The sequence below is a fragment of the Zophobas morio genome, unplaced genomic scaffold (genome assembly GCF_036711695.1).
Source record: "Zophobas morio isolate AGI-343-1 ecotype UQ-CSIRO unplaced genomic scaffold, CSIRO_AGI_Zmor_V1 ptg000012l, whole genome shotgun sequence".
NCBI lineage: Eukaryota > Metazoa > Arthropoda > Insecta > Coleoptera > Tenebrionidae > Zophobas > Zophobas morio.
The window spans coordinates 25,851,105-25,878,152 of NW_026972117.1; the positions used below are offsets into that span (position 1 = coordinate 25,851,105).

The following is a 27,048-nucleotide window of genomic DNA, read 5'->3' on the forward strand; positions in this document are numbered from 1 at the left end:
TTTAATGGCTAGGATTAATTAATTTAATTCAAGATTACACAGTGTTGTATAAATAAGTATTTTTTTTCTAATCATATACATGAATAAAGTAATAAATCATTTTGAAATTTTACATTAACAACAACTTAACACGAAAAATATTTATACAAGTGATAAAATAGTTGTGTGAAAGTATTTCTTCCGCGGTGACTTGTATTTGTGTAATAAAAATAATTTATCGACAGATAAATTTATGCGTGAAGTATTGAAATAATATCCTGCTAAAAAGATAATTTTAGTAATAATTAATAAACATCGCTAAACTCGTTTAATAAATATTGGCACTAACACCATAACCGTCATTTAACCACGGTGAATTTTTAAATAGCTTAGAATTTACCTCTAGCATCAACTTACTATGTCATGCTTACTCTATGTTTTGAGAAATTAATACAAATGTCTTCGTATCGCTACGTCCAATTTTAATCGCAACAGTGTACGAATAACAACAAAAATCACTATTACAGCATCCACCTCTTTTATTTCCACAAATCATTAAAAAAGGTAAAGCAGTGTTGTCTAGGGACATGACGACATGATATTTTGGTTTGTCATTAGTTTCCGCTTAAAATTTATTTTAATTGGCTTTTTTCGTGATTCCTAAACCACATTTTGACAAAAGTTGTCATATAATTTGATTTAATTCTGGAAAAATTCAGGTATATACACCATTCTGTTCCACCTTCCCCTACATTATTTGAAAATTTATAAAATCTTAAAACTAATTTAAGATTTATGGCGTTCTGTTGCGTCATTTTATAAATAATATTATTTGAAATATCATCATCGTCAGTATTTTGTTTTTTCAAATCGGCGGTGTTGCAACACTGCAAAGTTTTTATTTTGGTTCCCAAGTTAGTTTAAGTTTTTATGTCAAGAAAATGGCAAAATTAAAGTTTTTTGGAATTTAGTCTTTATACTCCACTATACAGAAAATTCACTTATTTATAGAGTAGTCAGCGAACTTCCTTATTGCTGCATTAAATTGGAAGGACTTGTTTCAGTCGGTGACTGGGTGACAATTAAACTGGCAGATATTTAATGGGGGAATTTATTGTGTTCCAAAATTAGAATATATATCATAAATATTTACTGGTAGTGAATGAGTTTTGCTAAAATTTTGTTAATTTGGTCTTTAAAGGGCAAAAAAAAATGTTTTACAGTATTATAGTAGGTACTGCATTGCTATAATACCTATATAATTTGTCCTTGTTAGTACCGAGAGAACAATAATAAACTCGATTAAAGATAACCATGGATTTTTTTAAGATTTGTGTTCGATTGTTGCATTTTCAATTCAAACTTTCAAATTGACAGTAATCTATCAAAACAAAAATACCATCAAAGACAACTCTTCAAAAATCCATGGTTGTCTTTGATCGCTCTCTCGATATAATTATGATAATAGTAATCATAATGATTGCAAAATCTTGTAAAGAAAAATTTTTGGTATGACACCGACATAAAGTTTGAAATCATCTTGGCAACCATTTCATGTTATCAGCACCTTCTACAATAAAATCTGGCAGTTTAGATATTTTTTCAAAGTGGCTACAGTTAGTATTTTAACAAAAAATATAGGACAAATTAAGTCGACGCCACAGAAGTTAGGGTTTTATAATCAAGTGAGAGCTAATATGTTTCGACACTTACTGGTACCATCAACCACCAACAAATATGTTATCAAAAATTATTTTGAGCTAGTTTTAAAACTCAAAGATGTATCTAATCATCCGTCGAGGTTCCCTTTTTTTTTGGTTCCCCTTTCTGATTCTCTTAAATTAATTAGTGACATTATGCGAGCTGATTTTGAAACAAAATTCCTTTAGCTTTAACATTACTTTTTATGAACAACATACTGTTTTTACAATTTTGATGCACAATATAGAAACAAAAATCTTTTCAAAACCCCAATTTACAGACAAAATTAAATTCTGGGGCGGTTATGTAGATTATATCTTATTCCTCTTTCAAGGTTTTCTTGATGATCTTAAATTTCCTAAATTGTATCAACTTAAAAATTAAATTTTATCAATTCTATTCATTGTTTAATAAAATTACATATACGACACCGAAACTGAAAATTTCATTTCATTTTTAGAATTACGTATTATTCAAAACATGTCTAATCATTCGTTTGCTTATATTATAACAGAAAATCTAACACTACTTATACCTTCATACTTTGGTCTTCTTTTCACCTCTCATTCCATCAATTCGCAGCATTTAATTCTTTATTTTATAAATTATTCCACTTTCCCCTAAGTATAACGGCTTTGAGAATTAAAATGCTGTCATTGAACAAATAGTCATTAATAATACATTTTCTTTACCCTTAGTTATAAAAATTTTCTATAAAACCCTATACTACCATGAACCCTCCTATAAATTAATATCATTTTCCAATCACATGCTATCTTCCAATTTATCCTTTATCACCTTCTTTGGTTTTCCTTTTCTGTTAATTTTCAAATTTTTCTAAAAACTAAATCATAATATTACCGTTGTAAGAACTTCTCTCTTTACCGATTAAAATGGGATGACCTGATGACTGTAACACGATATATGTTGGTCAAATAGCCAGGAAAATTTCTCTTAAAATTAAAGAACACAATAAATTAATCAATCAATATTCAAACACTGGTATAAATAATACAAATGCAACATTTGCCAATCATATTTTAGAATTTGGACATTTTGAAACAGTTAATGATCCGAAACTATTTGTGTGAAAGAACCAATTGGTTTCAGTACCCCTTTCTTTTCTTCTATTTCTTAAATCTTTCTATATTACTGTCCTCTTCACGTCTGGTTCTTTTCTCATTATGTGCTTTACACTTAGTTTTTCTTTCTCAATAGACAATTTCTAACAATATAGTATTTATGATTCTATGCATTTTTTATTTGGTATTTGTAGAACACTCCCGAGATGGCGGCAATTACCTACCTTTTTATTTCTACAACAGTCGATAGATGGTGCTAAATTACTTCTTGATTTCTAGAACACTCGATAAATGTCTCTAATTTACCTTTATATTCATGATGCTTTATATGTCATATGTTTAGTTCTTTCTATTTTTCTTGTTAAACCTTGAGTTTACTATTAACAGTAGTCCTCGAACCTAATTTTTGATACTAATAGGGTAAATGTGTACAAGAGTGCGCATATGTATAAGAGTACGCACTGATGATTTCTGCTTATTAGTGCCATCTGGGTAAGATGAAGTTATACCATTCAGAATTTAATGTTAAACCTGAGATAAAGGTGCAAAAGTAACCTGAATATAGTTTATAGTTTGGTCGTACTGACGATTTTATGTTCACACGTTGTGTGGATGTAATTTTTACCGCTCATAATTTTAGTTTTTTGTAAGGTACGAACCAGTTCTTTTATTTTACAGTAATAATTTTCATTAGTTGTAACTTTTAAGGTGTCGTTATACACCAACAGTTTTACACTTTCTGTCCATCAAAAGCTTTTAACTTTGAAAACATTAGGTTATGTACAAATGTACAAGAGTGCGCAGCGAGGTATTGTATAAGAGTGAGCATTGCTTGCAATACGTAGTCTAATAGTCTTGGAGATACATATCATACGATAATGAATTATTTAACTGTACTACTTTGTACTGCTTCTCGACTTGTGGGGTGGTGGTTATGGTGATTTTTTTTTATTTTTACTTCCTGAGCGTGTTGTAATCGAGTCCGTCGACCGACTCTCTATTTTTACGTTTTCTCGTCTTTTCAAGACCCCTAGAGTACGAAGAAATAGGTCTACCGTTTTATGTGTAGTCTGTAGTCACTTGTTCCCATTTATTTTCACCTTAGAAACAAATATTTTTTCATAAAATGTAATGCGTACTCATAAGCGTTCACATGCGCACTCTTGTGCAATGAACTGTCTAAGAGTGCGCATTTACACATCTTGACAAAAATTGAAATTACTCTTAAAATATAGTGGTGTTGGGGCGTACAACTAAATATATCTGATCTCCAAACATGTATATAACGAACCCATATCATAAAATTTGTCTATCCAAAAAAATTAAAAAGTTGTTGACAGTTTTACACTAAGTGCGTACTCTTGTACACATTTACCCTACGTATTTTCTAAGTTTTCACTTTGGGTAAGTGTAGTAACATTAATATTTTTGTTATTTAGCTCAAATGATGGTATGAGTAGGTACCCGAAACGTGTTAGCCCTCAACCATAATAAAGCCCTAACTCCTGTGGCGCTGACTTAATGTGTCCCATACTTTTGTATAATATTGTTACGTTGAACGGGTGATTTAAAATCGGCGTGGCTAAAACTCAACAATTTATTTCTTAATAACTCGAATTTACACGACTGATTACACAGCGACTATGTACAAAATAATTCCAGCGCAACTGAATTCGTTCACTGGACTTTTCGCTGGCTGAATCAACTTCCGCGTCCAGGCTTTTCTTTAGCGACCCGCCGCTCGATTGCTGTCATTGACGATGAGTCATCATCGGCGTACAGATCAGAAAGTTCTCAGCGGCCCATAGTTGTCGTACAGGGGCGGCGTATGGGTTTATTTAATTAAAATCTTCAGGTTGCAATAGTTTCACTGTTATATAATAATCTGTATATTCAGTTGCATTACCCTCCCTTCCATAATCTAGTAATTTGTAGTCTAGTACTCTTATTATAGAGATACTCTTATTACTTTTTTTTGAAGAAAATTTGATCGAATGTCACAATGTTGTTACAAAAAATATGGTTGGATATTTGCCTCATTAAATTTAAAATCCTCTGTTATTAATAAGTACAACACACGCTGGTTTTCCTGGTTTACATTAACAATATTCTATGTAAAATTTTCATGGGCGTAATGTATTTCATGTATTTTAAATTTTTCAATAATCTAGCTTGCTGCTACAATTAAAGAATCTATGAAATCGTTGATCTTATTTAATCCTTTTAGAAAATTAATCTTTTTTTTACATTGTTTTATGATTTTAACGTCAAATTTAATGTAGGAGATCATGCCTATAGATGAATTGCTAACTGCAGAAAGGGGACATGTCCCATTTTTTACCACAATAACATTCGTACATAATCGTGTTCTAGAGGTCTAAACACATCTTTACTGCAAAAACGGGCCATGTTTAATGATTTAGCTCGGGGCTACAAGCGGATGAAATTTACGGTTACAGCAGAAAAGGGATATGTCCAGGAGATATCGACTTTCTGCAGTAAACACCGTGGTCTCAACGTCTTGCGCGGGATATCCGACTTAAACTTAACCTCAATTGTGTTGTAAACTAGTAAACTGTAGAAAATGAGTTCTAGTTCGGACAGTGAGGTTGAAACCCCTAAAAAGAGGAAAAAAGGTGTAGTGAATAGTGAAGGTTATAAGAGAAACATTATTAAAAAGGCAAAGCTTCATGGTTTGCAACACGTTAACTATGCTGGAAAGACCATATTCGCAAAAGTGATTGCTGGAAATGAATGGTAAGTTATTGCTTAGCAAATTAAGTCTTATGATTGCCAGTTTCGAATTTTTTTGTAGTTGCCATCAAAAATGTTTGACGAAGTTTACTGATAACGGAAAACTTAATATGCAGCAATTGTTTTGCAATATGGACACAAAAGATCAACAAGACTTGCATCTACAAAGACTATTAGAGACTCAGCCTGTTTCGCGGAGACGGGGAAAAATTGGCATGGTTAACACAAAGCCAAAATCATTGACTGTAAAATATTTTGTACTTAACGGGAATCATAGAATAGGTGTCTGCAAACAAGCATATTTGTCAATCTACGGAGTGACTAAAAAACGTTGCGAACATCTGGTGTTGCTTTTGAAAAACAATAAAAGTCCAAAAGATATGCGTGGTAAAAATGTGAGTGGTAATGCTATAAAATGAACTGTAATCGCCAACATCCGTAGCCATATGGAATCTTACCCGGTCAAAATATCGCACTACACAAACAAAGAAATGCGATATCTGGATTCCAAATTATTGGTAAAGACCATGTAGATGTTTAAAGAAAAATTTCCAAATGACCGCATTTCATATAAATTCTTTTGGTCATATTTTAAGGAAAACTATGATTTAAGATTCGGTAGACCAGCCAAAGACACTTGCAGCACCTGTGAAGAACTCAATGCCAAAATAAAAAGCGAAACCTTAAATGATAATGCTAAGAGAGTGGCGGTGGCTGAACTTTTGGTACATAAACGCCGTAGTAAGAAATTTTATACAACCTTAGATTCTGTGAAAAAAATGTGCGAGCAAAATGACGATACTCTGGGTATTTGCATCGACTACATGGCTAATGTTTCGTTACCACAAATACCTGTCCAAGATATCTATTATTATCGCCAGCTAACAGTATGCACATTCGGAATCCATAATCTCAAATCGAAAGCAATGACGTGTTATGTTTACCACGAAGGAGAAGCCGGCAAGCTAGCAAATGATGTATGTTCTTTTCTTAAACATTATTTTGAACAAGATGCTGAACGTAAAATTAAAAAACTTTACATTTTTGGCGACAACTGTTGTGGTCAAAATAAAAACACCATGATTCGCTTTGTGATGAGCCTAATAGAACTGAAAATATTTGAAAAGGTTGAAATATTTTTCCCAATAAGAGGGCATTCCTTCATGCCTTGTGATCGAGACTTTGGTCTTATTAAAAGGCAGCTAAACCGAGCTGAAAGATTCTACACAGTACCTGAATACATTCAAATAATCTCTGCAGCATCAAAGAATCCTCAGAAATTTTCAATCGTTGAGGTTTCTAGAGATATGATTTATGATTTTAAAAGCTGGTGGTCAAGATTTTACAAAAAGACATGCCTAAGTAATGAGTCTTACGGGAAGCGTGTACCACGCAGTCAGAAAAAGTCATTTGCGATTGCTTCTTTTCATCAGATAACTCTATTTCCTCACCTAGCGAAGTTGTTTGTCGAGAGCTGATAAACGGTTTACTCACAGACACTTTTAGATTGAGAAATACAGAAAAGAATTTGGCTTTTCCTACAACACAAGCGTATCCCGAAAAACTAGCCATCAGCCAGAAGAAAATGACGGATATAACAAACACTTTACGATTTATCCCAGACGCTTATAACGCATTTTGGCAGGAGATTGCTACTTGGCCAACTGTAGAACAGGAGCGCGATAATGATTAAGTTTTTTAGTCAGATATACATATAACATGTTTGTGTAAAATTATAACTGAAATAAAGCTGTTTTTTGTGTTTTTTTTTACCTTTTTTTTCATTTTACTGCAAAAAGGGGATATGTCCAAGTGTCAAATTTGACAGCCAAATTGACCCAAAAAAGAAAACATGCATTTAACCAACACTCGTTGATAACTGAGAACATAGAGAACCGACAATTGAAAACGGGGATCGGAAACAAGTAGTTGTAAAAATCTGAGACGTTTTATTCATTTCCTCAACATTTTGAAAAATGTGATATATCCCCTTTCTGCAGTTAGCAATTCAGATGTTTGTATTCCTATGGACTTCATCCTACCGTACATTTCAAAACCAGAGGAAAAACACGTTAAATAGCATATATTCATTAACATCCAAAATGATTTCTATGTTATTGATCCTATTATTTATTACTTCATTCTCAGACCATCTTGGTATAAGGTTAAAAAACAATCGTCACTGTAATATTCAATTTAGAGCACTCACATTGCCGTTATTTCAGTGTGTGAAAAACACAAATTGGTCTTTTGTCGACAGTGATGACATTACCATTAATGAAAAATTACTATGATTAATTGAAAATGATCAAACAGCAATAAAGTATGAGAAACAGCCGTGGATTTTTGAAAGATTGTTTTTGATCATTGCATTTTCAACACAAATTGATGGTAATCCGACAAGACAAAAATTCCTATCAAAGACGAATCTTTAAAAATTCATGTTTGTCTTTGATCGTGTTTTTTATTGCTGTTTCTATAATCAGTGATCACTAATCAGCGAACCTGGCTTTCCCGGAAAAAACTCGAAATTTAGAAGGCAATCAATCCCTTACTTAATAAACTTCACTATAAAGCATTGTGGAACTCACGTTCATCTAGTCAGAAAACTGGTAATCTGATAATACACCAAACTGTGATATTTTATGTGATAATTTTAACCACTTTTTCTGCTGTTCTTGTAAATCTAGTCAAGAAACTGCCACTTTTTTGCAATGGTCTTTTTGCACATGTTAAATTTCAGTGACAAAAATTGCTTTATATTTTCGGAAACACCAAGTAGTAAAGTCAGAGATATCATTAAAACTTAAACCCCGTAAAACTACAGATATGTTTAATAGCAATGTTAAAATAGTTAAATATATCAAGGAAGCTATTGTAATGCCATTAACTAAACTGATAAACAGTTGTCTAAAATCATCAATTTTTCCAGATTCTTCAACAATAGAAATTGTAATACCAATATATTAAAGAGCAATAAAAAATTATCCCAGCAAGTATTAGACACGTTTCTATTTTTCCAATATTTTCCAAATTTTCGCCAAAAATCTTTTTCAACAGGTTAATGACTATTTTAAGAAAAATTATATTTAATCTGCTAGACAACTGGGTATGTTAAAAATATCAACTACCATAAATGCTGCATGATTCCTAATATAGGAAGTTACGTACAGATGAATTTAATGACGCATCTTTTGTAGCTATGTCAAAGACTTGGCTGGTTTTACATAACATTCTTTACGTAAACTTTATTGTACTTTATTACATGCACCATTTCCACTCCATCAGCTGCAAACTAATGACATCTTTCCTATCTAATCGCTATCAAAGATTTAAATGTGGATTTTAAAGTACCAGAAAGCTTACAGATGGGGTACCACAGTGTTCTGTGTTAGGCACACTTGTATTCTTACTATATGTAGGTTAACGATTGTTCCAGTTTCATAGGGCTGAAATTATTCTATTCGCTGATGATGATACAATCATTCGTACTAGAAACAACGCATTAAATTTAACTAAGTATAAACGAATTGAATGATGCACAACCAAAAGCCTTACAATAGTTAAAAACTGTGAGGTCATATTTTGTAACAAGTGTGGAAAAATTACTTACTTAGATTCTGCTCGTGGCTTGAAAACAATTCATTGAAACTAAAGAGGAAAATGACAAATTTTAATCGAGGTACCTGCACCTACATAAATACATCGTTTTGTGTTGAATTTGAAAAATATTTTCATAGTATTATAATTAATTGAACTTAATCCGAATTAGTGGCAGGTGTCGCTACGAAGACTGCTGTGAATATTGAAGTTTTAATTCTAAATGAATTAATCATATTTATTCTGTGAGTATAGAAGCGGGTCATAATCTTTTTTGATGAAAATAGTATATACGTCATCTTGAACGTTATAAATGCGGAAAATGACATGTCTTCGTACTGACAAGATGAGCAACATTTTGAATTCGCATTAAACAAAAATAAAAAATTACTTTGCAATACCAGGGATACATAAAAATAATGTTTTTATATTGTCACTACAAAACTCAAACAAATTTTATGCAGTCGTTAACTTCCATTTATCATTTTTAACGTGTGAACTTGTGATACAAATACAGACATTTTTTTCGGACAAATAAAAACCGAGATGAAAACTCAAAGAACGACTTGGACCCACCAAAGTTATCCGGTGGGGCGATGTTCATATATGAATTCCAATAAATTCAGCTTATAAGGACAAGTAATCCACGGTAGCTGTGTCGGTATTACAGGAGAGCTGTGTTATCAGAAACAGTGACCTCTCTCTCTGACTACGTGTATATATGTGTGTAAATGAAGGTTACAACAGTGATTTATTTGTTACATTGTGAGGTTAGCCATGCTGTGTATAATTTTTTAATGTCACCGCACCTTCGCTTCTTATTCACCAAGAAGTTTGAACCGCTTGTTTGCATAATGGTAGTTTCTCGAGCGGGTTATAAAATCTGGTCTTCAAAAGTAAATCATTTTTCGAAAATGGGTGAAAGGGAAAGATCGCACAGAAATAAATTCAGAAGTTATTATATTTAATATTTTGTCAGAGTCTTTAAGCATTTTGTATTTTATAAAATTGAATTTAAGTCATTATTTAAGTTATTTAATTCGTTATTTCATGTGTGAAAGTTAAATTTTAAATTGTGGTACAATTAGGCACGTAACCAAGGGGGGGCCGGGGGGGGGGCACAGGCCACCCCAGCGAAACCCTGTGCCACCCCTGGTGCCCCCTTAAATTAATTTTAAATTTTAAAAGTAAAGCAAATTCGACATTTCAGATCAACAGTAAATTTTAGCTATGAGTAATCTTATGTTCTTATCTTGTAATATAACTCTTTTGAGTAAAGGAATACTGCTGTGAACAGTTTTGTCGATAACTTTTTTAAGCAATTAGCCGATACAAATGATATGACTTTTTTTAAAGGCCCCCGTATTTGATTAGTGCCCGGACTGGGCCCCTCCAAAATAAAAGGCTGGTTACGTGCCTGGGTACAATTCGAACGAAAATCTTCAACAATGACGATGTAGTTGAAGATGTGTATTATTTTGTATACCGACTCTAATGTTTGACAGTTTTGTTTGGAGTTTGGACTAATCAATAATAATCTGTCACTCTTGGTTCCGCTGGAATGCATTCAGCTCTATCATTTACAATTTCCTTCCACATGATTCCATTCCACATATTATTAAAAAAAATAAATTCACTACATAATGTTAAATCTTTAATTTTTTATCTTATTTTGAACGTTACGTTGCTGTAACCTCTTATAACTGTTTTTTATTCTTATCTTATTTTAATGTTATTTTGTAGCGTTCGACTAACAAATGCATGTTTCCAAAAATTAAAGTTTATGCACAAAGGGGTTCTAGTTTTTGCCCTAAACGTAATTAAATCTGTTATTACATGGTACATTACATTTTAAAATTAATTTGCTTATTTTTAGTTAAATCGAAAACAACAACAACAACAACAACAAATTGGGTTGTCACATTACACTTATACAAACTGGTGTAAGGCTATTTGGATAGAACTTCCCTTATTATTATTATTATTATTTACATAATTGATTTGCCCAACGGACAAAATTCCATTTACAGGGCAGGTTAGAAGTAATGAATATTAATAAATAAGAAAATTGGTAAAATAATTCAAAGTAAATAACCGAGCAAGAAGTGTTCACAAATCCTATTGAATGAGTTTAATCTAAAAACATTTACAGGGTGTTCAATATTTTCGTAATTAGTAATCATTTGATAGATAGGAGAGTTTGATAGAATGTTCGTTTTGAACTTTGATTTAAAGAAAATACATATTATGATGCTTTTATTAAATTTATTAAATGCTGGAACTGCAATATTATTTAGTAGGCCTGGACTATCGATTAGGTAGTGAATTAATTTAAATCATATTTCAAAAAAATACGATCACCTGCAAGACAGAAATGGTATGTTTCTACGTTTAAGAAGTAAATCTTCTGAGTAACCTCGAGGTGGATAAACACCGTCCATCAAGAATAATGCAGATTTAGAAAACGACGTTGTACTTTCTCAACTGATCTTATGTGTGTATTATAATTAGGTGACTACACGACACTCGCATATTCCAACTTTGGACGAACAAATGTCTTGTATAATAAGATGAAAACACTAACATCAAAGAAATGTTTTGCATTTCTTGTGACAAAACCCAAACACTTGAAGGCGAAGAAGACAGTTGTATTTACATGTTCATGAAAGTTTAATTCACAGTCAAAAGTCACTCCCAGATCCTTACGTGAGTTATGTCTCTCTATTGCAGTACACTTAACGGTGTAACTGAATATGTATTATCGGATTTTTTTTCTTTGTATAAATGACACGAATAGCATTTCTTTAAATTTAGCGGTAGATTGTTAAGAGTACACCATTCATTAGTTTTTAAGATATTATTTTGCAGTCTAACACAGTCCTCAATGCTATCAATTTTCAAAAACAACTTTAGCTCGTCTGCAAACAATAGGTAATTGACATTCAAATCACAGACAATGTTATTGACGAACAAACAAAAAGCAAAGGGCCGAAAACAGATCCTTGAGGAACACCAGAAGACTGCTCAACATTATGAGATCTATATCCATGACATTGTACATTTGATACCTATGCTTCAAATATGATCTAAAAAGATTGGTCAGACCATTTGAAAATCCATACGATTTGGTCAAACACCTTCGAAAAATCCGTGACCCGACTTATCAATATTCTCACAAAGATGTTGTGTCAAAAAAACTAAGTTTGTAACAGTGGACCTACCAGCTATAAATTCGTGTTGGTGGATGGATATCATACTAGCTATGTGATTGTATATTCTTTTATGAAGTATTAACTCAAAGATCTTACAGAAATTGTTAATGATAGCAATCGGTCTGTAGTTTTTAACTTCAGATATTCCCTTTCTTAAATAGGGGGCAAACACGTGACGTCTTCCAGCTGTCAGGAAAAACCTCAGAACTAATTATTTTATTGAAAATTGATGTTAATGGTCTTTGAAAAATGTTTTTATGTTATTTAGAGCCTGTGATACTGTATAACGATAACACATTCAATGAGTCAAGATTCACGTCAGTGTAGTCACTATAAAGAGGACCAGAGAAAGAACTCGAGAAATACTTAGCAAAACCATTAGCTATATTCTGAGGGCTATCTGTACTAGAGGACCCATAACTCACAATACTTGGTAAACCACCAGACCATACAAATATACAAATGGGAATATGTATCATCAAAATTTTTAGCAAGGAGACGTATTGCAATTTGAACGGGTGCAATCTAATACTAACAATAATAGATCCGAGTTCCCCAATTTTCGGGAAAATTTAAAATGCCGGGGATCGAAATCGAACCTTGAGCTTTCATTCTCTCTCTGTCTCTAAAGAAAGAAATGGTCTAAAGTTATTTACACAGGATTTCCCTCGCACCTGAAGACAAATATTCAAACGAATTCAATGTGCTAGAAAAAAAAGTCGATAAGGGCGGGATCGAACTAACGCGAGCAGAGCCCAAGTTCTCTAAGAAATCCACACGTCCACCGACAGTCGTTATGCACGTAATCCAAATATTTATTAGCTATGCACTAACAAATTTTTGTAAAATAGTTCTGATAAGAAAGGCAGACTCATAAACCACAAATATAGGAGTATGTTATGTTATAAAATGTAAAGAGTTACTACCAAAAAAAGAGTTTACATCATTTAATTGTTCGTGGAGATGATTAGATAAATTTTGGTTAGCACGATATTCTTAACTAAATGAGGAATTTATTTTATTGATTAAATCAAGAACGACTCACTCCATTTTCTCCAAATTTTGGAAATACTGTACTTTTATTATTAGCATTGCATTGCATCTATCCGAATGTGTCCTTGAAAAATGTTCATGACATCATCACAAACTTTCAGTTATCAATTTCTGTATACCTACATGAAAAAAAATTGAACATTTAGAATATAGAAATTTTAAAAACCTTATAATATGTAATACATGTAATTTTAAAAATAGCGGTCAAAATGAAGCTGTTGCACCCTACCGGCAATTCGAAATGCCAGTCTTTTCGTCGGCTGTTGAAAAAAATCCGGCGAACTTTATTTTACACATACTTTAATGAATTGTTTAAAATATGTAGAATGTGAATAAAATCAAACACTAAATAAAACGATTTATAAACAATTAATAATATATAATTTAAATATCCTTGAGAAAAATTTTTTAAAAATTGTAATTTTTTCTCCCACACGAAAAATCGAAAAGAAAAAATTGTCTGAACATATGGACATAAGGAAACGGGTGCATAAAAATAAAATAAAATACTTACAAAATATGTAACAAAAACACTTCAAAAAAATTGATAAAACAAAAATAAGACAAAATTACTAATGAAATGGCCTCCATAAAAGATAAAAAAATGTTAAAAAAAAATAACGCCCAATTTAAAATTAATGCAAAACTCTAACATTTAGGCTTCTTCTTCTGCTACAATTTTGCGAATTCCCTCATCTTCGTTTACGAACCCACTGCAACAAAAAACACATGAAATTTTTGTGTACACAAAGAAAAATACCAACAAAAAATTCAACATTACCCAGGTTTAATAAGTAATTAAGATTAAAAAAATAATAATAATCAGAAAAGGTTTTGAAATCACAATATAAATTCTAAGTAAAATTTTATCACGCGATTCTTGGTGAAGAACAGCAGAAAAAAAACTATATAACAGACTCAAAACACAAAAAAAAAAGAATTTCATAGAATATTTGCCTAAAAATTTGCTAACAAAGAGACAGACGGAAATGGAAAATCGATATTTTTACTCTATAAAATGGGAAATGTCCAGAAAACAAGAAATGAAAATTTAACAAAAATAACCCGGATACACTACGTTAAGAACATTCTAAAATTAATTTAACCGAAACTTCAATAAACGATTGAACTCAAACATTGAAGGCCACTATTTTCAATTAAAATGATAATCTCAAACGTTTTTGGTGATTTATTGAACTTCTTTTCGTTGCAGTTAAGTATTGTCCTAAATACAAAAAATGTTTTCAAAATAATTCTGAAAGTTTAAGAACACAATAACGATAATTGCAATGAATATTATTAATTGCAGTGATAAAACGGAGATAAAAACAAAATTGGACTTAATTTTTAAATAATTAACATTGATAAAAACCTAATATAACGAGCGTTTAAATAAAAACGACCTCAAGTTAGCCTTGAAAATGTGAATGGATCATTCACTAAGCCCTAAATTTCACATTTACAAAGCCAGCTTGAGGTCGTTTTTATTTCAACGCTCGTTATATTTCAAATTATTTCAACGGGAGAGGCCAGTTTTAAAGAATAAATATCTGACGAGATATTATCATGAGTTTTTTTTAAACAAATATATTTATTAAGTCGTTAAGTAACGATTTGTACAATACAGCTAATTCTTCCTTAATATCCGTATTTTTTTATCAATTTAAATTAAAACCATTGAAGAAATAATAGATCGATATAGGTATCACTTACCCTTTAAATCCTGGTTTCCTTTCTTTCCGCCCCGATGCTTGCAGACTCCTTCCTCATGGGCACATCACAACACTCACCTTTCACTTTAAACCCGAAATCAAATTATTTTTAACAAAACTAAACCACTTAAACTAACTAATTTATGCACTGCACACGCACTCAAAGTCAGAACCGACTGCGACTGAACTCATTTGCGTAACACGAAAAATGAACAAAAAATTCTCGCCGATATCATATCAGTCATTTTTTGCAGAGTTTTTATTCATCGCCGCATCGCACAGTAAATGAATCTTAATAAAAAAAACTGCAACATTATTCATTTCCAGAACATAACTTTTGCGTTGTGTGGATGAATAAAAAACTGCGCATGTTCCATACAATTCACCAAAAACTCGATTTAAATATGTTTTTCGAAAATATTTTAATTTTTCGACAGTTAATGAATAATGACATAACACAAAATTCAAATTTTTCACCATTCCTGCCAAAATATTCATGTAAAATAGATTCATTCGGAGCGTTCTAACGATTAAAGGGTGGAAAGAAGTAGAAAAAATTATTCAACGCAATCTAATTGACCTATAATTTAAAAGTATTTTCAGACATATAGAGTGTTCCGTTTAACTTACACAACAAAGCTGTATGTTTACCTTCGGATCGTCAGTTAGAAAAGTACCTCCTCTATTTTGCTACTTTTAGGTTTTATCGACGTTTCACAATCATAACCCCCAGAATATTAAAAAAGTTGGTGAAAGTTTATTTTGGCAGAACTTACCTCGCCCCTGAAACAAATTCCGTCTCTTTGACAATTTATGAAATTTGATTTTGGGATTTTTGTTTTCATCCCCACAGCCTCATCCCCGCGGGGACACAAATTGCGAGGTACCGTGGTCCGCACAAGTGCAATCGATTATATTGAAACCAGATAACCATCAACGAGAAAATGAACTCTTTGTAATTACATGGTTAACTTCGAGTATTTATATATCTATGTAATTCGAACGAATTCGACTAGAATCACGTACAAGCGGCTGCATAAAAGAAAATGAAATTTGATTGATTTTTGGGCGAACCGTTCTTGATTTGATAAAAAAAGATGTAATGAGGATGAGAGTGAATGAGATTCGAACCTTGTTTGAACGCTTGGAAAACAGAAATTAGCCACCTCTTGGCGTGCACGCAGTGAATATTGTGGAAACATTTTTGTAAAGTAATTGTGATTAAAACTAAATGCGGATTTGTAAAGTGCAATTAGGAGTATATAGTTTTATAAAATATAAAACACATTTAATATACATACATAGCATTTAATCATCTACATGATATTCCTAATATACAGGGTGATTATTTTATTTTCGTCTTAAATTTGTTATAAATAATAAATAAAGTGTAGATGGTAATGCTGTGCCAAAATTATGACAAATGAATTCTAACCCTCAAATTATTTTCAACTTTTGCTAACAGTCCTTTCGAATTCCAAAAAACCGATATGCTTTTAACTTTGGGAAAATGTGATGGAAATGTCGATTTTGCCGTTCGTCTACATGTCAGGCGATATACAGTTCCTTCTAACCAAACATTCAGAAGACTCAAAAAAAAGTATATAGAAGTTGATCAATTATATTAATTGCTGTTACAAATATTTCTTACATATAATATAATAAATTTTGTAGAAATTCGTATTGTTTTTGTTTTAATGTGCTTTAAATAATACACTCACGTGTCAATTTTTAAAAATTGTGTGTACGAACGACTCCTCTTTACTAAACTCAATGTTCCACCACAGGTGGAATTCTACTTGTCAGGTGATGATGAGTCACTGTGCTTATCTCTAAACAATGTCTAACCGCACGGACTGTACGAATTTCTCTCTGCAAGACTACAGTAGGTACGCTTTGAACAAAGACAGAGATAGTGGATGTTGTTTCTGCTTGCAGCTTAAATAGTCACGTCAAAAATCCAACTTTAGCACTAAAACTAAAATGTTGTATATTTGTTACTTTGTATTTTTCAATAGAGATGAATATAATAGTTTTTCGGTTGTAATATACAGTCTGGCACGAGATTTTCAGGATAAATGAAATGAGACGTTTATAAAAACAAACACTAAAATAAATTGATTGATCTAGCATAGTATAATTATCAGAAAAAAAATACTCAACAATTATTATATACCATTACATTTCAAAATATAGTGAAAAGTGTATACACAATGTCAACAATCGACAATAATTAACAAAAGTATTTGTCGATAAAATAAATAATTTTTATTTCTTGGCGAAAAATACGAAAATGCAGGTTTATTATTTTCCACTGCAAGACGTTTGTCTCCAGTTACTCTGAACTTAGAGTATTGTTTGAGAATACCAGGAAGATAGTACAGCGCTAACCAAAACTGGTGTATCTGAGGTGTTATGTTGGTGATACTCGTAGTTTCCCACTTTACAACTTACGAGCAGAATCTTGGACGTGGTTATAATTAATTATTATTTAGGAGGATTGCGACATCTGTCAATTTCGCCTTTGAATAAATTGTTGAAGCAGTTCAGTTGTGAATTCTATAGCGACACCCGGTTTATAAATACTTATTTCATATAGATAAATGTATGCATCATAAATAATAACTGTTGATATATTGTAAATAATAGTTAAGTAACTATTAAAATATCCCGTCTCTTAAAAACTGATTCATTAATTAAGTAACTGTTGTTGAAACACATCAGTCCAGTCACAAGTCGACTTAATCTACTCCATTGTTTGATAGTCTTCAGGTTTGAACGTACGTCCGTCGGTGAGTTTGATACATTATTATAATTTTTGCATATCAATAAATGTCACTAAGAAAGTTCGATAGTAATAATGTATAAGGTACAATATTTATAACAGGTGCAAAAACCTGAAATAAATAAATGTCGAGAGTTACGAGCGTGAAAACTGGCGGTCAAGTGTGGTGAATTAAATCATTTATTATTTTTATTCGAATTCGGGTAGCAGCATATATCCAATTTGAAACGCCTTTCTTGGAATGTTGCTGTAAGAAATTTTGTTTATGTGATACAGTTTCTGTACATATATTATTTTTATTGCGTAATACGTAAGGATGAGCTTAGAATTTATATGTTGACCATGTAACACTCCTAAATTTTCCGCAACAAGCATTACAGTAATTATTTGCCCCGTCAGATTAGTTAATAAGCAAATGAAAATTGATTGATGATCTAAAGGCCGAAAGGTAAAATCTGCATTGCGCTTTCAGCGTTATTGAAATCTGGCAATAATCAACGTGAGTTGTGTATCAGTTTTGAGAGGAGAAACGTGATCATCAACTGGTTCCTATATATAGAAACTAAATTTACATAAGTTCATAAAAAGAGAATTTATTGTCGTCAAACTGGATTCGGTAGCAAGTCGGCAATATCTAACTGTTTCTTAATTATGAAGAAGTGTGTATAAATATATTTAGTTATGACGAGGGGGGCACCATTATTATCATGAATAATTCAGTCTGCGTAACTTTATTATAGTAATATTTTGTTTTTTCTATTAAAATTCTTTTCCTAAATTTTATATGATTTTTATGGCTATGTTAATTTGTTAAAATCTAATTGGGTGTCTGATTAATGATGCAATTTAGAAGTAATGAACTCGAACCCACGGTAATAATGTTCGTGTTAGCTGCACCTACAAAAAAATCTCGTTTTCGAAAGGCGGTGGTCAAAAGTTTAAAAAAATACGTTTAAAAGGACTAAGCAGGATGAAAATTAGCCCTCTGTAAACACATTTGTGATAAAATTAGTTCGTGTTTTAAATCAAGAAGGCAACCTACTTAAATATTTAGTATTTGATCTCTAAAAATAATAAAATATGATCTTGTATTACCTATTTAGTTAAAAAGGAATTAAGTAAAATATTTGGTTTGATATTCTTTAACCAAAAGCATCGCTAGTAATCGCGTTTTGTGGTTTTACTTGTGCCAAAAATATACAAATATTAATTTTATTTGGATTATTATTATATACCAGTAATAGTAACAATGTTAAATTTTTATTGCTGTGTATAAATTTTACGTTAACTTTGTGAATATTTTATTCTGCAACCAACAATACACAGTACTAATTTACCTGTGTGCCGCGTTCACTGCCTTACAATTTTTTTTTAAAATCCCTTACCGTCCTTAATTATTATTAAAAATTACATCAAATATTATTTTTTTCAAAACACAGTAAGTTAATTGTAATTTATTTACTTTAAATAAATAAATAATGAAATATTACTTTGTTTACGTCTTCACTTCACACTGTCAGTGTACTGAAATATTATAACAGTAATTTATTTTGTGCAGTATATATTCCTGACCAACCCCTTTTGTATGAATTTATGTACTGCTGTCTTCATGCATATATATTACACATTTTTCATGTTAAAATTATGTGATATAATCTCCACTTTTAGCAAATTTGTTCCAACTTTTCAACTACACAAACTCTTATCGATTTCTACCACATTTTGCCTTTACAGAAGTATAATTTATGCTGTTTTCAAGAACAACTCATGAAAATAATTTTAGTCTTACAAAAGAATGCTTACAGAACAGAATACGAAAATCTTTGATGACTTTACAATGTAAAATTTAACAGTTATATGTTTTATGTTTACAAAAAAAAAACTTTAGTAGATACTATTTATGCTTTGAAAGGTTGAAATAAAAATTGTAGCAGTTGATATCAGACAGAATTCTGTGGGTCCTGTTAATCGTTCTTTCGGAATGAATTCTTATCATCATTTAAACATCAGTATAACATCAGACTTGAAGGTTTTTAGCTGCATACATTTACAGGGAAGAACCGACTCGACAAGTAATTAAAAAAGAATCTAGTTTTATCGAGTTAAATTACTGCTTGGCGACGGATGTAATAAATGTTCTCTCCGTTTGAAGAAGTTTCTAAAGGGATCAATTTAAACATTTTAAACAACGTCTTATTTAAAAATTATAGGAAAATTTAAAAGTTTTTAGATAATTCACAAGTACTTATAATCCGACTGATTTTTGATCTAGAGGAACTGAACTTATGGGATACATAAATAAATAAATAAATAAATAAATGTTCGATAATATTATTTTTTTATTTGTACGTGTCGATGAGGTTGACTCATAAGCTCGTATTAATTTTTTTTCGTCAAATAAAATACGCTTTCAGAAGAGATGACAACTGAAATGTCATTCAACAGCTAATTAATTATTCTTCTTGATTTAGTGTGTGCTAAAGTCAGTGATCTAAGGTCATAAATTATCAAAAAATAATGCATGAGTTTGAGATTAAAGTGTAGTTATATCACTACTGAAAATAAGACCATAAACTTACGGAAGGAAAAAATAGCTAAAGAAAAATTGGTTCCTATATTTAGTATATTTGACAATAAATTGTTGCACAACTTATTATTGCTTTATTTATTACTCGTAGTATTTTCGAGTGATATTAATTTTTAAGTTAATTATATTTATATTAATAAACCTAATATTTAATTATGTAATGTTTATGTGATATACAAACAAGACTCAAAACATTCACAACATCGTCATTAAACTCCACAACTTTTCAATATGTTCAATTGTATAAGGAATTCACGTTCGGTAGATGTAACTAGATTTGGTAACTTTTTTTTTTAAGCTGTGTAACTGCGGACATAATTGTTCTAGTGTATAATGTATAATTGGAATGTCAGAAAGTAGGTATCAAAAATGTGACATGTAAGTAAGTAAATATCAAATATCGAAAATGTGATGGTTTTGTGGTGATCTGCTGAATCTATTTTTGAATCCAGGAGAAAATTGTATCCCTCTAAAAGCCCAAAGAGCAACCCGCATGTAAAATTGTGAATCTTTTCCCTTCACTAGTTATTTTAGGAGGACAAGCTTCGATGTCATCATCATGGATCCACAATTTCACCATGGATCCGTTCTGGTATATCCATGTCTCATCCAAGAAAATGAAAAGTAAATCTTCACCACTATCACGCAATTAGAGATACCGCTTTAGAAATTTGATTCTGGTAGCTATTTAATGTGAAAAACTTCGCCTTCGGAAATCTAAATTTATACGTGTATTACGTACAATTATTCTCCAAGCCGAGTATTTTCCCGTTTACAAAACAATAACGATTATATAAAATTAAAAACCAATTGTAGGGCGGACCCAACAAAGCATGTAGGTATATAAATCTGGGCAGTCGTCTTTCTGATTCTGAGTATAATATATATTAACGGCACCGACGCCGTTGTATCGGTATTATTTTAAAATTCGAAAAACACTCGAGAACACCAGCGAACTTTACGGAAAATATTTCTGCCACCAGTTTAACTGTTTGCGTTTTACCCAAAGATTGTCTATTTTTCTCTGTAATTTTTTGAAAACCACGAAATATTTCTTGTTTCTTTTCCTTTAAAATGGGCTTTCTCGTGACCACTTTTGTGGAAATTGTTTCCACGCTGTATTTAAGGATTTTCTTCAAACGAAGCGTGTTGAAATTAGAAAAACTTCGTTTTTTTTCCAGACAATTCAGATTTGACATTTGAATTACAAAATTAGACAGTTGATACCAATCTTTAATTTCTAGTGATCTTAAGATTGCAACTTAACCACAGAAAACTTTCTGTTAGCTACTTCTACCGAACGTGAATGCTTATTAGCTAAAAATTCTTGATGTATGGGGTAATTTTCCACATTAACAAAATATAAATATTAAATATTACTTTATTTTTAATATTTTGCAGTTTATTACACATTTATTATTTTTGTACAGGATGGCAACAACATTAGGAATGCTTGAAGATTCAAAAACCATGAAAAAATGTGGCCTCCAGAGGCAGTACATAGTTTGGAAAGATTTTGTACGTATGGAAATGTGAATTATAGGCAACGGCGGTCTCAGCCATGTGAGTAATTTTTGTTTGGTTGTTACTAAATGTTACAAGTTGTGTACTACTAACCACAATAAATTGCTAAAACATTAATAATAACCCATTTACAAACCTGTATCGTATGATCTAAATGCTTATCTTGTTTTTCTATCGTCCTTCGTGTTTACAATATAATAGTGTAATTTTTATAAAGCAGTATTTTAGCTAAGTTCGCAAAAATTTGTCTAAAAAGATATCGTCACTAACCGCAAATTTGGTTTTATTGTTGCGCCTGTCATTTCATTAATAATAGTTATTTGTGAATTCACCTTCCGAATGAGGGGTTTCACTGTGACCAAAGCATTGTGTGGAGAAATCATGCCGCCCCTGACTGTATGGGGGTAGGATGCTATACCTACTTGTCACCTCAACTAGTTTCTGTCGGAGGGCTGTTTCCGCTTTGGCCTGTCAAATGATATGAAATGTGCTTTTTATAAGCTTTCATCCCTACTCAACAACGACTTTCAAATTACATTTATGGATTTATAGGGCACGTTTTTTAAAGGATTTAACAACTGGAAAATATTTCATTCAGGCAAGAGTCTTCCTGCATTGAATTAGATTTTTTATGGAAAACCATTTCAGCCTTGAATGTATCTTTTGAAGCTATAAATTCTTATTCTTAAATAAATTATAGAAGCACGAAGTTTGTAATTTATATTTTGAGGAAATCAATATTATTAATACGAGAATACTAGGTATTATTGTGAAATTGTTACTGTCAATCGTCATTTGTGTTAGAAACGTGGAGATGTGTAATGAAGTCGAAGCATTATTTTTTTGAAATAAATAAAAAATAACTTTTTTCCGACGCTCAGAGGAACTGTCCAATTAAGTATTTTAATTATAGCAAAATAGTGTGAAATTTTAAGTCTCATTTGGGAAAATAATTAAAAATGTGGACATTATTTGTTAAGAAAATGAGTTAATGACAACGAAATGAAAAAATACTCCTTTTTAAACTTTCTTCGAAAGTGTTACAATTTGCTCAATATGGCAACTTGATATTAACTACCTACAGATTGCATTAGAAAATTTTTTATTAAGTCAAATTAGGAATTCAGCAATAGTTAAAACAACTGTAATTAGTGAAACGTAGTCGATATGCTAATTATTCTTCGTCCTACAAATTACATGACATCAGAATTGACAGCATGGTTTTAAAACAGCGGTAGTTCCACTTAAAAAGCAAAAGTTGTTCTAATTTCTGCTTAAAAATGCGACAACCAAATTTATCCAACTTGACAAATCGACATTTTAAGACCTTGTGTATAACATAACATTTAAAAATTCATTGAACTGTTCTCTTTACTGAATCCACTTATTTTTATGTCAGCAGATTGCAGTTCAAAGAACGAATAACTTGATACCTTGTAAAGAGTTTTTGGAGTTTACTTGACCATCAATTATATTATTAAACTGAATCCTACGACTCCCTTCAAACTTAATAAATTTTTTATAACAGGGTGTTAGGGAGTATATTGATCACTGTTTTTCATAGTCAAATGTGGTTCATTTAAACTTTTAATGAGAACATTTTTATCGAATATAGCTGAGATCGTTTGCTGCTAAGGATTGAATAATCATTATTTTCTGCATTAATACTCTTGTAAATTAACGCAAAGCATACTTAAATTTGCATGTGAGTTACTACAGAAAAAAAAATAACAACTTCACTTTAATTGAGATAAGTGTCCAGGATGGTTCAGTAAATGTAGTTCGTGACAGGAAATTGGACTTTTATTTATGACGTTTATATTGATTTATGAGCTATTAATATTTACCGACATTTCGGTCTTCTTCTTACTTTTAGCTATGTCATTAACTTCACAATGACCATTAGAGCTTCTAGTATCCGTAATATAACCTACAGAAAGAGTCGAATGGAGTTCGGTAAAATTAAATAGACTGAATGATACGGGTCGTTTATTTGTCCTTTTTTTGAAGGAATTTTGTTAATAATATTAAATCTATTGTTTCTTATACCAGCCACGGATTGTTGAAAATGTGTCTTTGATCGTTGCATTCTTAACACAGACTCTCAAATTCACGGTCTGATTTTCTTGTTTTGGCATAAGTTTAATGTTTTTATTTTCCTATTTCATTTAATATTATAAATTATAGGTCTCTCAACATGTTTGTGTTTTTGTAATAATTGTGAAGTTATTTGATTTATGAACAAAAATATAACGTTCCCAATATGACTTTTATGAATACAAGTTTGTCGTGACACTAGCTCCAGAGTTTACAAAAATTTGTAAAAGATTTATATTAAAAACTTAGAGATCGCTTTTAAACATGAACAACATTTAGTTCAATGATCAGTGTTTGATTATGACTATGAATCACACAAAATTAAATAGTTCAAATGTTACTTTATGAGAGTAAAAACTTGACTCTTTGGCTATCGAGCTAAGTTTTTTCAACAAACATTTTTTTGTGCAAAATCTGTCCTTGGTTCTCCAATACGTGAAAATTAGTTTTAAGATGAGTTTGCTCCTAATCCTAAAGCATTTCATATGTACAGGTATCTTTATTTATTGCGATAATTTTCTGCTTTGTTTAATAAAAAGGACATTGTCAACTTAACGATAAAATTATTTACTGTGATAATAATACTTATAATTGTTTAAGCATAACTGTAATAACTAATAAATATCGTAAAAGCGTTGAGACTACTTTAGTCAGGTAAAGACAGACAGACAGACAAACAGAAAGACGGAAACGTACGTAGGGGAAGTGTTGGGGACAGATACTTTTAAAATTGTCTAGATACAGATTGTTTTCAATTTTTTCGAAATGTATCTAGATAACAGATACAAAATATAGATATTTTTTGAAATTTTGACCAATAAACAACTGATAACAAGTTTCTATTTATTTTTTTAATGCATCTTTTAAAATTAATATTTCAAATAGGTATGTTGCTGCCTAAATTATTTTTTCTTGGTGTAAGAATTTGATTTTCGCTGTTAAACACCCGCTCCACAGGTGCAGAAGAAGGAATTGTTGTGTTAAATTTAAAAAGTAAATATTTTACAGCAGTATTCACTCACATTTAATTACAAACCTAATTTGGACTATTTGAAAAAATTAATTATTATTTTTTAGAAATAAATATACCTTACAGTGTATTTCAGAACTCCGTTCGCCTAAGCCAAAACATTGACAGATTCCAGAAAGAAGAAGACATGGGTTCCCTTTAAAAAAATACTGTTTCAGTTCCTCTTGCACATGTAAATGCACTGCTTCAACATTTTTAACGTTATCTACTGTTGCATGAAATGTCAAAATTACTACTGCAATAAGTAAACTACCTAGTACGAAAAAAACGTAACATAAAAAAGATGTATCTGTATGTGTGGCATATTCTTAAAAATATTACTGTTATTAAATGTGGCACAAATAATATAATCTGGGTTTGGGTGCACGCCACTGCAAACATTCTCCCCTTCGAACGAATAATGGACTCGACCGTAATAAACAGAGACCACGTGATGGCTCCTTTCGTTTTGCACCCAAGTCTCCTGACCAAGACCAACAAATGATGATGGCAACCCGAAAACAAAATTTCTAAAATATTTTAGCTGTTTCCAAACCGCAAGCTTCGCCAGTGGGGGACTGTTTTCATCGAAAAATAACCCTTCCAATACAGCAGCCTAGTTCTTCAAAAGAAAGGAGTCTTGATCAAAAAACAGTTTCCCTAAGCGTGGGATTACCTTAAATGAGTGTTTTATTAAATATTTCGATTTAAATTATTTTTATATATACCTACTCGTAAAAGGCAATGTCCCGACTGACCTATCAACGCCCAGCCCAAATCTCTAATGCTAGTAAGTTGAAATTTGGAGAAAATGTTCATTTTATACTAGAGGCATCGTTTAACAAAAGATTTATCGAAATTCATCTCCTAAGGGGGTGAAAAGGGGTGATAAAATTTGTACAGGACCAATATGTCTACTGCAAAATTACATCGTGACGTGAAACTTGGTACATTTTAATCCTCCTCAATACAATTAAGGAAATACGTATTTAAGCATTTTCGGCCTAAGGGGGTGAAAAGTGGTGTCTAGGTTTTAGGCAAAAAATAGATGCAAAAGTATAAAATTAGAAAAAACTGGAAGTTATATCAGTATTTGAAGAATTTTTTCAATTACTGTAAATACTTCGTAGTGACGGCTCGTGTGCAAAGAACGTGAGTCGGTCAATGAATTTTGTGAAATTTTCATCTAATGTCACAGCAAATTTTGCTAACTCCTTAAAGTTGCCTTTATTATCCGAACCACTTGTTTCATCGTTACCTCGCAATGTTATTTCTTGTGTTGAGAGAAAAATAATGATATTTATTAAATGTTTTAACATAATTCTTCTTTTAAATTTATTATCATAACCACTAGAGTTATAAAAGGGTTCTTGAATTCCGAAAATAATAAACAATATCAGTAAAATAATTTGTTACGTGTTTCGCTGCCAATTAACCAAGGGTATTTACCGTAATGTTTTAGAAAATACATGGTTATGACCAGCCTTTGCTTGAATCAAATTGCTCATTAATGGTCGAGGAACAGTCACCTATTTCACAAAAACTTTGTTGTTATAAGTTAATTTTTTAAATTTATGTATCAATAATAATAATTAACAAAGTCGCCTTTCGTATCAACTATATTGCAAACAGTATTCATCGTGAATTTGTATACAAATTCCAATATATATTTACAAATATAATCCGGCCCACTTCATGCAACATGCAACTAGCCACTGCTAAAAAATAACATTTATCTTCAGTGTGCTAATCGTCCAAGTACCTACGTTGTATTGCTACAACCGAGCCGGCTTATTGAATTATAATGAGAGTTAAAATGGTATGAAGCCATAAACCCACTAAATGTTTGCGTCTAGTAGGTATACGGCCTGGTCGACCCTGCCGCCCCTGAGGAGCCGTGACTGCAGGTATATCTTGTAAAAGCAACAACACACAAGAAATTATAGACCCCGA

General features: G+C 31.4%; 1 protein-coding gene across 2 annotated transcripts in view; it reads left to right on the forward strand.

Annotated features, from left to right (window-relative positions):
* Nucleotides 1-27,048, forward strand: part of LOC135128119 (homeobox protein OTX2-like) — a 124,039-nt gene that overhangs the window by 62,834 nt on the left and 34,157 nt on the right. For both annotated transcript variants that reach the window (XM_064054978.1, XM_064054979.1), the window contains exon 2: nucleotides 21,896-22,028. In XM_064054978.1, the coding sequence (XP_063911048.1) occupies nucleotides 21,944-22,028 (85 nt within the window). In that variant the 5' untranslated portion in view covers nucleotides 21,896-21,943. The remainder of the gene's footprint in view (nucleotides 1-21,895; nucleotides 22,029-27,048) is intronic.